This window comes from Piliocolobus tephrosceles, chromosome 1 (genome assembly GCF_002776525.5).
Source record: "Piliocolobus tephrosceles isolate RC106 chromosome 1, ASM277652v3, whole genome shotgun sequence".
Taxonomy (NCBI): Eukaryota; Metazoa; Chordata; class Mammalia; order Primates; family Cercopithecidae; genus Piliocolobus; species Piliocolobus tephrosceles.
The window spans coordinates 31,759,317-31,771,256 of record NC_045434.1 but is presented as its reverse complement, the minus strand read 5'-3'; the positions used below and the strand labels follow the sequence as shown (position 1 = coordinate 31,771,256).

Genomic DNA, 11,940 nt, shown 5'->3' with positions numbered 1-11,940 from the left:
CCCTACTCAGAATCCTGGAACAGTTTCCTCATGTCTGTAGCCAAAATGCCTCATACTCTGGTAGGTGCCTACCCCTCCCTCTTTGTCTCCTCCCATGTCACCATGTCACCAAACTCACACTTTCATTCACCCCTATGGAACCTATTTGGGTCTCAGGGACTATTATGTAAGATACTTAACATCCGTAAGATTATGTATATAGAAAAGTCCTGCTAGCAATTTCATTTTTTAACTCTCCTACTCTGTACCAGGCTCTGAGATAGGCCCTGGGAAGTAAGAACAAATGCAAAATTCATTTGACTATTGTTTAAATGAAATTATAAGATCTCAAAGAAAGGTTTGCATTCACAGTTGGCCACCCCAGATCATGGCCCCAGACACTCAGAAGTTCTGTTCATGGTCTTCTGCCATCAGGGCTCCTTGAGTAGACAATCTTGAGAAGTCCAGCAAGGCTGTGAGATAAACTCCAGCGCTCTTTCCTCCACTCAGTTCCCACTCACCCCGAAGCCCCCAGGCCTGGAGAGCCCTCTCTTTCCTCCCACTCGAGTTTCCCCCGTTTTGCAGATCCAACTCCCTCCAGTTGCTTCGTCCTCCGTGTGCCCACCTTCTCCACACTCCTGTAGCTCTTTATGTTTCTTACCCCTCATGTGACTGTCTGCAAAGTTACTTTCTTTTGTTTTCACCTGTCTACATTTAAGTCTAAGGAGAGAGACCGCCATGTCTTATACAGTCAGTCAATCTGGCTGGTAACACATTCCTCTATAAATACACCAAAGTCAAAAATATGCAAATGTCAAAACACAGGCTTACTTGTTAGGGTTTAAAAACCATAAACACAGCTTTTAAAATATTAGTATTAAAACAATAACCACACCTCCCCCTCTTACACAAAATATTTAATTTACTGGTATCATTCCAGCATTTCAGTCATGTTGCTTAATTTTGTTCTTTTTCTTCACAACCAAACACACCAGCAACTGGCTTAGCTCCAATGAGCAGCTACTAGAGGATAAAAGTTCCCCTACTTTCCACTGAACTGCTCATTTCTGTGTTGTCACAGTTGAATTAAGTTAATGAGACCCATACTCATTATTTGAATCAGCACTTTCAGTGTTCTGTTTTTATAGCTAAATGCCACCAAAGGCTCAAATAATCACACACACACACACACACACACACTACTGTGCAAAGATGACAGCCACACTGCTAAAGCTGAATGAAAGACTGACAAGCATCAATAAATTGTTCAGAATATGGGCTCATCAGCTAATGTACAACAGCCTGAATAAGAGGAGCACAAGAGGAGGGTTTTTATTGGGCGGGGGGGAGGGGGTTGTGACATATAACATACACAATTTCCAATTTTATGGTGGTCAAGGATTGCTTTAACTGCTTGCTCACTCCTGACCCCCTGCAGAGAGTAGGGCCTCCACTGTCAATGAGAACAATTCACCTCCACAGAATAATATTCCACCCCCCAGATCAGTGGCATACAGCAAACCAATCCTTATACAACAGACAGCAAGAGACCTTTGCAGTAAGAAAACATTTTTTCTCACCCGCTGTGCCTCTGTATTTCCCAACTGTCAGCTTATACCGCTCCTTGCTGGAGGCCACTTGGAAGAAATCATATATAGCATAGGCGGATTCATTGGCAGTCTGTAAATCCACTCTCACCTCATACCGCGTTGGAGTGCCGGTGGTGAGGTTGTGTAGCTTGTCAAGTCCTAAAAATAAAAAACGGAATTCCAACACCCAATCCATCCATGTGTGCGACTGAGTACTCAACATGTGCGTCTGAGGCTTTCAGGACCTAAAGTCACTTTAGTCTTTACCTTCTCTGCTAATAAGGGGCAGTCTCAGCACTTTCTCTTTCGGGGACTCATAGCCACGCTAAGGAGTGTGGAGACCATGTTCTATGGAAGGAAGCAGTGAGGGGTCAGGGTAACCCCAGAAGGAATCTGCCTCCATTGGCTCCATCCCTCTAAAACAGAAGCAGTTGTATTTATCATCCATTTACCTCACCAAGTAGGAGGGAGGGTCAACGACTCATCCTAAGATCCCCGAAGAGATTTTGTACTGAACAAACCACAACATCATCTACTCTGTTAGACACTGGGTATCTGAATCATGACTTTTTAATTCTTCATTTCCCAATTCATGCTTTTGGCTATTTCCCTCTCTGTGAACATCTGCTCCTCAGGAGAGCAGAGGGAAGAGGGGGAAAACATTGCCCATAATGCCTGGCATCACCAACAGAATTTTAGAGACTGCTAGAGTGACCTTCCAGTAATGACCCAGCATCCCAATCCCTGAACTTTTTTTCTACTACTGTGCCTTCTAAGATCTTCAGGCTGCAGGCAGATCCTGCAGAGCTTAAACCAGCATAAAACCCCCGTGACCACCCTACCTTTCAACAAGTCCAGAGTGCAGGAGAGCCTTCCCATCAACACGCCCACCAAGACCCTGCTCGGCACAGTCCTGTCTCCCTGCCACTGGGGCCTCTCTGTGAAGGTGGTGAGCTTCCCTAAGCCTCCTAGCTAGCTTGTCCTGGGAGAAATCACCCCCTACAGCCCCAGCCTCCTGGATTCTGAGATCATACCAAGCCAGAACTCCTTCGTGGGGTCCCCAAAGCCTTCCACATAGGTCCTCCATCGCTTGAAGAAATCCAGCTGCCCAGTGTTCCGCCTCTGGAAGACCTGAGAAGGGAGATGAACACTTCACTCTGACCCTCCAAACAGATATAGGTGCTGGGAGACAAGAGAAAACCAAGAACTTGCTCATACACTGCCTTCCTCCAGCTAGCATGCCTTTCTTTTTAGAGAGGTTTTTCATTTATATGTCAGCAGATTCACTATATTAATAAGCATTATTTATATGTACAGTAGTATGTCAGGTACTAAGGCGTGTAGAGCAAAAGCAGAGAAGCTTCCTGCCCTCAAGAAATTTCAGTTCTTTCCATTATTTGTGTGATTCAGTTGCTAGTGTGGATTGTCTAGAGCAAGACTTTCCAGACCTCTGCCAATTCTCACATGTAACTTTCAACACGCATTTAACTCAATTAGGGCACATCACATTTATAGCATCTTTTTTCCCCTTTTCTCAAATAGTTTGAGAGTAGGAATTATTTTTTAATTCACCTGATTCTTAGCACAGCGATTATTTAATACTTATGGAGAAAAAAGTTCACACAACAAGTATTTACTGAGCATCTACTATGCACTAGGCAATATGCAAGATAGTGTGCAAAGTAAATAAATCAGAAATGGTCCTTTCCCTCCTGGAGCTAATAGTTCAGTAAATACAATTACTAAATTAAATAATTTTTTAAATGCAGTTAAAACTGTAATAAGGGCTATGAGGGAAAATGCAACAGAACTGCAAGAGCGTAAAACAGGAGGACCTGACCAAGGAGCCAAGAAAGCACCCCCAGGACACGGCTGAGCTGCAGGATGAGTAGGAGTGGTCAGGCAAGAGCACAGGGAGCAATGTTGGGGCTACTGGGGGCTGAGGAAGGGATGGAAAGGGAGGCTGAGAAGATGGCAAGAGTCAGTCCTGGTAAGCTTTCAAGAGATTGTTGAAGACATTGGTCCAGGTAAGAACGATGGAAATTATTGCAGAGTTTTAAGCAGGAAATGAGATCCGATCAGATTCATCTCTAGCTGTAGTGTATGGAATGGACTGGTCAGGGGTAAGAGTGGAAGTGAGATGACTAGTTAGGAGACCACTATAGAGTGCAGATGAAGGGGGACAGTAGTTTGGATGAGGGATGCCCTGAGGATAGACGGAAGTGGAGAGAAGGTAAAGTTGACAGGGCTGGTGACAGAATGTGGAACTGAAAGAGGAGGAAGTCAAGGTAAGATAAGTTTCTTATAGTTTGGGCTTGCAGATGACTCTTCCCTCAGCTATTCACTGAGATGGGGGATTCAGAGAGGACAGGTTGTAGCTTTTGGGTTTTGTTGTTGTTATTGTTGTTGTTTGTTTGTTTTTTCAGATGGAGTCTCACTTCATTGCCCAGGCTGGAGTGTAGTGGTGTGATCTTGGCTCACTGCAACCTCCACTTCCCAGGTTCAAGTGACTCTCCTGCCTCAGCCTTCCGAGTAGATGGGATTACAGGCACATGCCATCATACCCAGCTACTTTTTATATTTTTAGTAGTGACAGGGTTTCACCATATTGGCCAGGCTGGTCTTGAACTCCTGACTTCATGATCCACACACCTCGGCCTCCCAAAGTGAAAGTGTAAGCCACCGTGCCCGGCCGAGTACAGGTTTTACGAGTGGGTCATGAGCTCATTTGGGGATGTGGTAAGTGTGAGTTATTTCTGAGGTATGCTGGTGAATGAAAATATCACAGAGCAATTGGATGTAAGGGCTGGAGTTCTAAAGAGAGGTCTAGGCTAGACTTATTAAGGTAGAGTGTGTCTCAGGCAATGCTAGGAGTTCACCGAGTCCCAGTTCGCTTTCTTCTTCCCAGGAACACAGGAGGATGTCCATTTACAGCTTCCCTTGCATTCAAGTTGGAGCCATGTGACTATTTGCAGCCAAAAGGCTGTAGGTGGGAGCCTTTTGTGTGTGGGTGGGTTCTCCACACTCTCTCTTCTACTGCCATGCACCACAGGGCCATGGGAAAGGCCACACACTGAAACAGCAGAACTATGAGATGGAAACAGCCTGAATCCATGAGTCACACTTGTAACTGGCTGCCAAACCTGCACAACACATTGCACACATGAGGAAAATACATTGTGTTTGTTCAATTGCTGGAATTTAGAGTTGGTTTGTTACTGCCGCATAGCCCATTCTATCCTAGTTAGTGCAGAGAAGCATGGGACCCAGAGGAGGGTAAAATGAAGTCATGGGAAAAGATGAGACCACGTAGGAAGAAAATGGGAACTGAAAAGATAAAGTGGCCTAGAATCAAGCCTTGAGGACATCCAATATGTATAACGAAGAAGGACAAATCCATCAAGGAAAGAGAAGGGGCAACAGAAGTGGAGAAAAAGAAACTAGAAAAATACGGAATCACAAAAGCCACAAAGAGAAAGGTGTGGTCAGTAGTGTCAAGTACCGATGAGAGGTCAAGGAACAGGAGGTCAAAACCATCCCTAGAATTTAGTGGCACAGAAATCACTGGTGATTTTACCTAGGGCTGTGTCAGTGTGAGATATGGACAGAAGCCAAACTGGAATGGACCAAAGAATGAGTGAGAAGCAAGAACATGGAGGCAGAGTTGGGTGCCATTCACCGAAGTGTGGACTGCTTTCTTTTCAAAAATTCCTCTGTTTGGAGAAGGAAGGCACTGTTCCAGTCACAGTAAATTGGATTCTTTTATAGGAAGTATATCTGAAAAGTACCTACACACACCTGTGTACACTATTGAAATTGATAACACATCTAATTCCACATGACCTTGAGAACCAAGCTGAACGCCATCCTAGCTAACCTCAGGAACGATTCCCACTAACCAAAGACTGAAATTGCATTTCTCTCTCTGCCTATTTTTCTTTGCATTCATTCAGATGCAGAAGCCCCAACACAAAATCTAATCTCCCTCCTTTCCACTAGACTTCACAGCATGTGCCTTGAAGTAAAACACATTATCTTGAATTTATAAGGTAAACCGCCTGACATTTGTGCATTCTTTGTATTTTTCTACGGAAAGAGAAAGGCAGGGAGGAGAGAGTAGGTTACCCTGCAGCAATGCTGAAAGCTCCACATGGGAATTTATATTTAACTCCTTCCAAAGCACCCATCCATGTTTGCTGGCCAAGGAGTGGGGCACCATGGATGCAGAAGGCTCCAGGCTCCAAGTCAGACCACAGCCACTTCCTGGGCAGGGGACGGGTGGGGATTGCTGAGGCAGCCTCTTCTATTCCTGACCCTCAGCCAGCTCATGGTAAAACAGGAATGGAAGGGAAGAGAAGAGCCTACCTCATAAGACTGCTGGGAGGACTAAATGAGACACCACATAAAATGTTCTATAAATGGGCAAGAGCTGCAGAACAGAATATAGGAAAGATCACGGCAAACAGTTAATACCGCGTTAACATTGTTGCTCTCTTTCCCCTTTGCTCAAGGATCCATCTTTTAAAGGTGCCCTATTTCCTTCTTGGCTTCCCTCACTTTTTTTCACTCATTTATTCACTTAGACGACAATCATTTTGTGAGCATCTGTTGAGTGCTGGCCCTGGAGCAAGTATTTATGATGCCATTTGACAGATGTGAAAGTCCAGAAAAGCGAGTATCCAGAGTGCTACAGCTAATCACTGATACAGAGACCACAAATAAACCTTATCTTTCTGTCAGAAAGTTCGAAAATACCAGCCCTACTGAATCTGTTTCACAAACTGCATTTCCAAAGACTCTGAGAACTTGCTAATTTCCTAACAAGGTGCTTGATCCCACCCCTTCCTTGAGACTCTTGTTGTACCGTGGACAGTGGAAATTTAGGACAGATGTAGCACTGATGTATGGCTCCACATACATCGGGTCAAATCACATTCCCACCACAAGGTCAGGCTCAAATCCAATCCAGCCCTCCTAGGATGCATTACAAAGGTATTTGGTCTCTATCTCCAATCAATGAACCCAGTGCCCAAGCTTGATAGGAGCTTTCCAGCGATGTGTGTGTGTGTGTGTGTGTGTGTGTGTGTAGTGTGTGTGTGTAACAATACTTCATCTGGGCCAGGGAAGCTTCCAAAAATGATTCTGGTGCTCTTTGCATCACTGTTCTGAACCAGAACCAGCTCTATACTTACTAGCTGTGTCCTTGGGCAACCTTGACAAGCCTCACTTTTCCAAACTGTTAGATTAACATGTTAACAGCCTCTCTGTCATGAGCTTAAATCAAGGCTTCAGCAAGGTCATTAAGCATAGTAAATCATAAAGTAGTTAAGCCAACCGTGGCACATAGAGATATAAGAAGTTGTTATGAACTCTCAATAAATGTTAGTTTGCATTTTATTATATCCGTTTCCAAATGAACGGACCCACAGGGACCATTGATGCATCTGGATCAGGCAGCCTTAACTGACTCACTCAGAATCGAAGCCACTCTCATTTGATGAGATGAAAACACCCTATAATGAACTATTAGGGTATCATAAAACCCCCTTACCAAATAAGTTTCAAAGGGGGAAAAAAACCTCTTCATGTCTGGTTCTATACTAGAGTGGTCACTGCATGTTAGAACTTATTCCATGCCCTGAATGACTAAATACAGAGAAAAAAAGTCAAACTTGCATTGAAATGTCTGTGGAAAGAGCCTCTAATGCAGCCCTTAAGACTTTCAAGATGGAAAACAAAGATGGAAATATTTGAGACATTAAGTGTTCCCTGATGTTCTTTCCAGCCTCCCACCAGCGGCAGAGTTTACCTCAGGGCACAGTTCTTCTGGTCTATTCTTCAAATTGAGTTCCTGCTGCTTGGGATGGAAGAATTACCATAAAAGGATTTTAAAAGCTCAATAAAACAGAGAAACTGACTATGGGTCATCCTTCAGTGACAAAGGACTCTTGAAATTCCCCCCAAAAACTATGACAACTGTGAGTAAAATGTTTTGTGGGGAAGTTTTCAGGACTCCATGTTTTCTGGAGCATGGTGCCTTTAAGTAAAACCCTGCAGAACCTCAGTTCATGCATGACCCCTAGGAGTCTGGCTCAGAAAACAAGACTTGGGGTGGGGTTGGGGGTGGGGAGGGTCAGAATGCACAGTGGTTTTATTATTTTTGGAACCAATCTCTGTGTTTGAGGAGGGGTCATTTCCATGAGCAGGATATAAATGGCAAGCTCCTTGGGGGCAGGGATTTCCATTGGTTTGGTTCACTGCTGGATCTTGAGTACATGAAACAGCGCCTGACACATAGTAGGCACTCAATAAATATTTGTGCAGTAAGCCATGACTATTCCAGGGCAGACAGACTGACAGATCTCTTTTTAAATGTTGCCCCAGATAAACGCCTCTTTCTCTGTGGGAGCTTGGCTTACAAAAAGGCCACACTAGACAATACAAACATCCTGCCAAAGGTCAATTATGGGCACAAAGGCAGGAAATTGGGCTGCAGGCCTGAAGGGACAGAATGCTTAGCCTTACAATGGTGCTGATGAAAAGCAGCAGGTACAGCCCTGTGGGTCTGGTCGGGTAGAGGACCTCCCATGTTACATTCTGCTCTGTTGTTTTTTACATCAATCGGGAATTTCCCCCAACCAATCCAATTACTGCCTTTCAACCGTCAGATGCCGCTGTGCAGATAATAAGTTTTCTTCATTGCTGCTCATCAGATGGTATCTTTTTATTCATGGCTGCTCAACTGTCTTTGGTTTCCCAGGCCCCTGAGTGAATGTGTAAATGAATAAGGTTTGAGCACTATGAGATCATGCTCTCTCCTTCCAACAGTGAGTTGCGGAGGCACAGCAGGTTAAAGCTGCAAGGTAGCCTGGAGCAGTGAGAGTCTTTATCATTCAGGCACAGGAAGAAAAGGGGCAAGGGGAGATGGAAGGATCAGATTGCAACCCTCAAACGCAGCTCATCATACAACTGGATCAGGCTGCTGCAATCAAAGAAGCTGCCATGTGGTTTAGGCAGACAATGGCCCGAGAGAATAAAACGTCTACACAGAAGAGGGACAATTAGAGCACTGCCCGAGTTTCCGTCTTTCAGGCTTTAGTCTTTCCAATCAAAATTTCAAAGGCCTTGTTGCTGTACTGTGGAGCCAGGGTACAGAACTTGGACAACAGACTCCAGTTCAGAGGACTGAACTCCCCAGACAGGCTATGCATTTGCATTTTGGATGACCTGAGATGAACTCACTGAGAAGACCAATGAGTTAGGAGGCTGGAGTCTTGAAATCTGGTCCCAGCTTTGTCATTCTTGTATGACTTAGGTCAAGCACTTCTTTCTGTGGGCCTCACTGTCCCTATCTGTAAAATAGGAAAAACAATCCTCTCTCACTTACTCTAAAGCTGTTGTGTGAGGGTCATGTGTTCAAAGTGCTTCCCTTTGAAGAAGGTAAAATATAGGTAATACACACATATAAGGCATTACTAGATGATGATCAACCCACAAGCCTTCATAGTCATCAGCCTTAGTCTAACCAAGCCTGTTTTAGGACAGGGAATAAGTACTAGGCTCTATCCTTACAGTGGGTTGGTGTCAGAGGCATTTGAACCAGAGCCATCTTGAGTGAGTGCTAAGACATTGAGGCTGGGACTTGCTGGGCTGCATTCCCAGAAAGCTAGGTATTCCAAGCCTCCACATGTTTATGGTTAAGGGAACAGATTGACAGTGTTTACTAAACAGACCCAGACTTAGGAATGTCCTGATATCCTGATATCTTGAGAACCGAAGCACGCCTAATTTTGCTTTAAATATAATAATATTGATTCTTGCAAAATACAGTAATTAAGAAAATTAATCCTCTATCACAAACCCTTGTCACAGAGCACATCACCTCAAGATCTTTTTTTATCCTATATATAAACAAGTATCGTACCTAGGGTGCATGCATTCCTCCTTACTTTCAGAAACGCCCTACTCTGTCTATGCAGTAGCTGTTCTTTCACCGCTTTACTTTCTTAATAAATCTGCTTTTGCTTTGCACTGTGGACTCGCCCTGAATTCTTTCTTGCATGAGATCCAAGAACCTTCTCTTGGGATCTGGATGGGGACTGCTTTCCTGTAACATTGAGATCTCTCTAAAAACAGCAACAAGCCACCAAAACTCCTCTCTTCCATGGGTGGAGAAGAAATAGGGCTCCAAACACTCTGTGGAGCATCCATGACCAGCATCCTGGGCTAAGAAGCAAGGCCCTACACAGAGCTCCCCTGGGTTCTGCGTGACTCACAATCCAGCCACCTCCGTCCGTGTCCATGTCGCAGTACACCTGCAGGGGCCGGCTGGCATCGCCGTGCAGGTAGATGGTGTACAGACCACTGGCGGCATTGCTGTTCTGCTGAACCTGACTGCAGTCCGAAGGGTGTGGGAAACGGGCACCAACTGGGAGCCAAGCAGAGAGAGTGTTGTTAGGAGCAGGGCAAGGAGGAAAGAGGTGGAGTTTCTCCCTATGTTAAGGCAATTTATTTTGTTTGGAAATCATTTCATAACTTCCTACTTTAGCTTCTTCCAACTCTTCACTCATATCTTATTTTTCTCTTCAACTCCCCAAATGTACCAGGAAAAAGTCAAGTTCACATCACCTCCTTCCCCAACTCAACTGCCCCACAAAGTAACACTCTGTTTCACTCCTCTCTTTAGCCTCCCCACTGTGGGATGGATTTCTTTTGAACACATAACCCCATTTCCACTTCCCCATGCCTAGAGAAATCAATAGTTCTGCATCCACTTGCTCCTCCCTGGACTGCTTTGCTAGCCTCTCCAATGCTGGTTCTCACTGCATGGTCGTTCAGAGCACAGGATTCTACATTACCTGTGGAGAGGGTGGTAGATACATTTCTGCTCCGGAGACCACCCTTAAAGGCAACAAGGGAAACAGGGTAGGTGGCACCTTGCTCCAGGCCTTGTAACTCAAACCTCTGGTCTTCTCGTCCCAGCTGCATCTCCTACCAAACAAGGCAGAGAGTAGACAGCTAGTGACTCAGTTTATCACCCACTAGCACCCTAGGTGTCAACAGCATTCCCGGGTACTAATGACAGAAGTTCTCTGAGGGCACAGTCTTTTGTCTCTCTGAAGCCTCAGTGGCAGCCCAGAATCACAGTGCGTCCCAGCCACTTCTCTGGAGAGCCATGCCATGGAGAATCAGCACCACTGGGAGCATCAGCTGAGAGCCAGTACCCAGGACTGCAGCTTCAGGATTACCGGCCAAGTTTCTGGGAGACTTTGGCCTTCAGATACACACAGGGGCTCTAACTATAGCCATCGTTGGCAGCAACAGGCCAGCAATGCTGGGCTAAGAAGAAATTAATAGGGGAGGTGAAACTGGCCACTGATATCTGAGACAAGGAGATAGTTGGTATTTCAATAAACTTCCTTCTGAACCAGTCTTACTTCCTCTATAAACATAGGGCTAATCTTCCTAGTGGTGCTGTCATAAGCACTAATTAAGATAACAAATAAACCTAAGTGTCCTTCCTGTTTTTCCTTCCTCCCTTCTTTCTTCATTGGCAAGGAGGGAGAATAATAATTTTCCATTGGGACAGGTTTTGAAAATTTGCTGGCCTTCAGATTCTAAGGGGAGCTATAACCCTTGAAATAAGGGTTAATCAATTCATTCAATAATTATATATCAAACACCTACCATGCGCTAAGCACTGTCCTATGCACGTTAGATATGGTGATAAATGAAACAAACATAGAGCTTACATTTATTAAGGAAGACTAACAATAAACAAAATAACCCGGAGCAGATGTACAAGCAGCAATGTGATCAATAAAGATCAGCAAGCTGCCATGAGGCCAGCAAATGAGCGGATTGGCTCAAGTTAGTTGCTTCACACAGAAGAGAAGGCACCAGGAGAAAAGACAAGGAATCCCCCGTACCTTAACTGTGCCATCTGGGAACTGGTAGGTCAGAATATAGCCATGGATCTGAGCAGAGGGGGGTGTCCAGGTCAATACGCCACCAGACTGCGTTACAGCAGATGGACGAAGGTTTCTGGGAGGGTCAATTTCTGTACGTAGAAAGTCAGGTTATTGTTATTACTAAGATACAACTGAGGCAAGGTAATTTTTGAGACACCAGTTTATATTTTCCCCCTTTCAAACCCTCCCATTTCTCCTCCTTCTTTCAAGCAGTTTGCAGACTCTCTTCCTCCCTGCCACAGGGCCTTTCTGACCTTTGTTTCTAACAGTACAGATCCATTAGAGACAAGAAGAACAGGGCATTGGGTGGGTCCCAGAGGAAGGGAAAGAGAAAGAAAGAAAGAGAGAGAGAGAGAAGGAAGGAAGGAAGGAAGGAAGGAAGGAAGGAAGGAAGGAAGGAA

The 11,940-nt window shown here is 44.8% G+C and overlaps 1 protein-coding gene across 1 annotated transcript in view; it reads right to left on the bottom strand.

Moving 5' to 3' along the window:
• The window catches only part of TNN (tenascin N), a 72,648-nt gene that overhangs the window by 10,323 nt on the left and 50,385 nt on the right, over nt 1-11,940 (bottom strand). The window contains exons 13-17 of the mRNA XM_023207215.2: nt 11,498-11,628; nt 10,427-10,559; nt 9,845-9,996; nt 2,603-2,699; nt 1,560-1,727 (exon numbers count right to left, since the gene is read on the bottom strand). Of these exons, the coding sequence (XP_023062983.1) occupies nt 1,560-1,727; nt 2,603-2,699; nt 9,845-9,996; nt 10,427-10,559; nt 11,498-11,628 (681 nt within the window). The remainder of the gene's footprint in view (nt 1-1,559; nt 1,728-2,602; nt 2,700-9,844; nt 9,997-10,426; nt 10,560-11,497; nt 11,629-11,940) is intronic.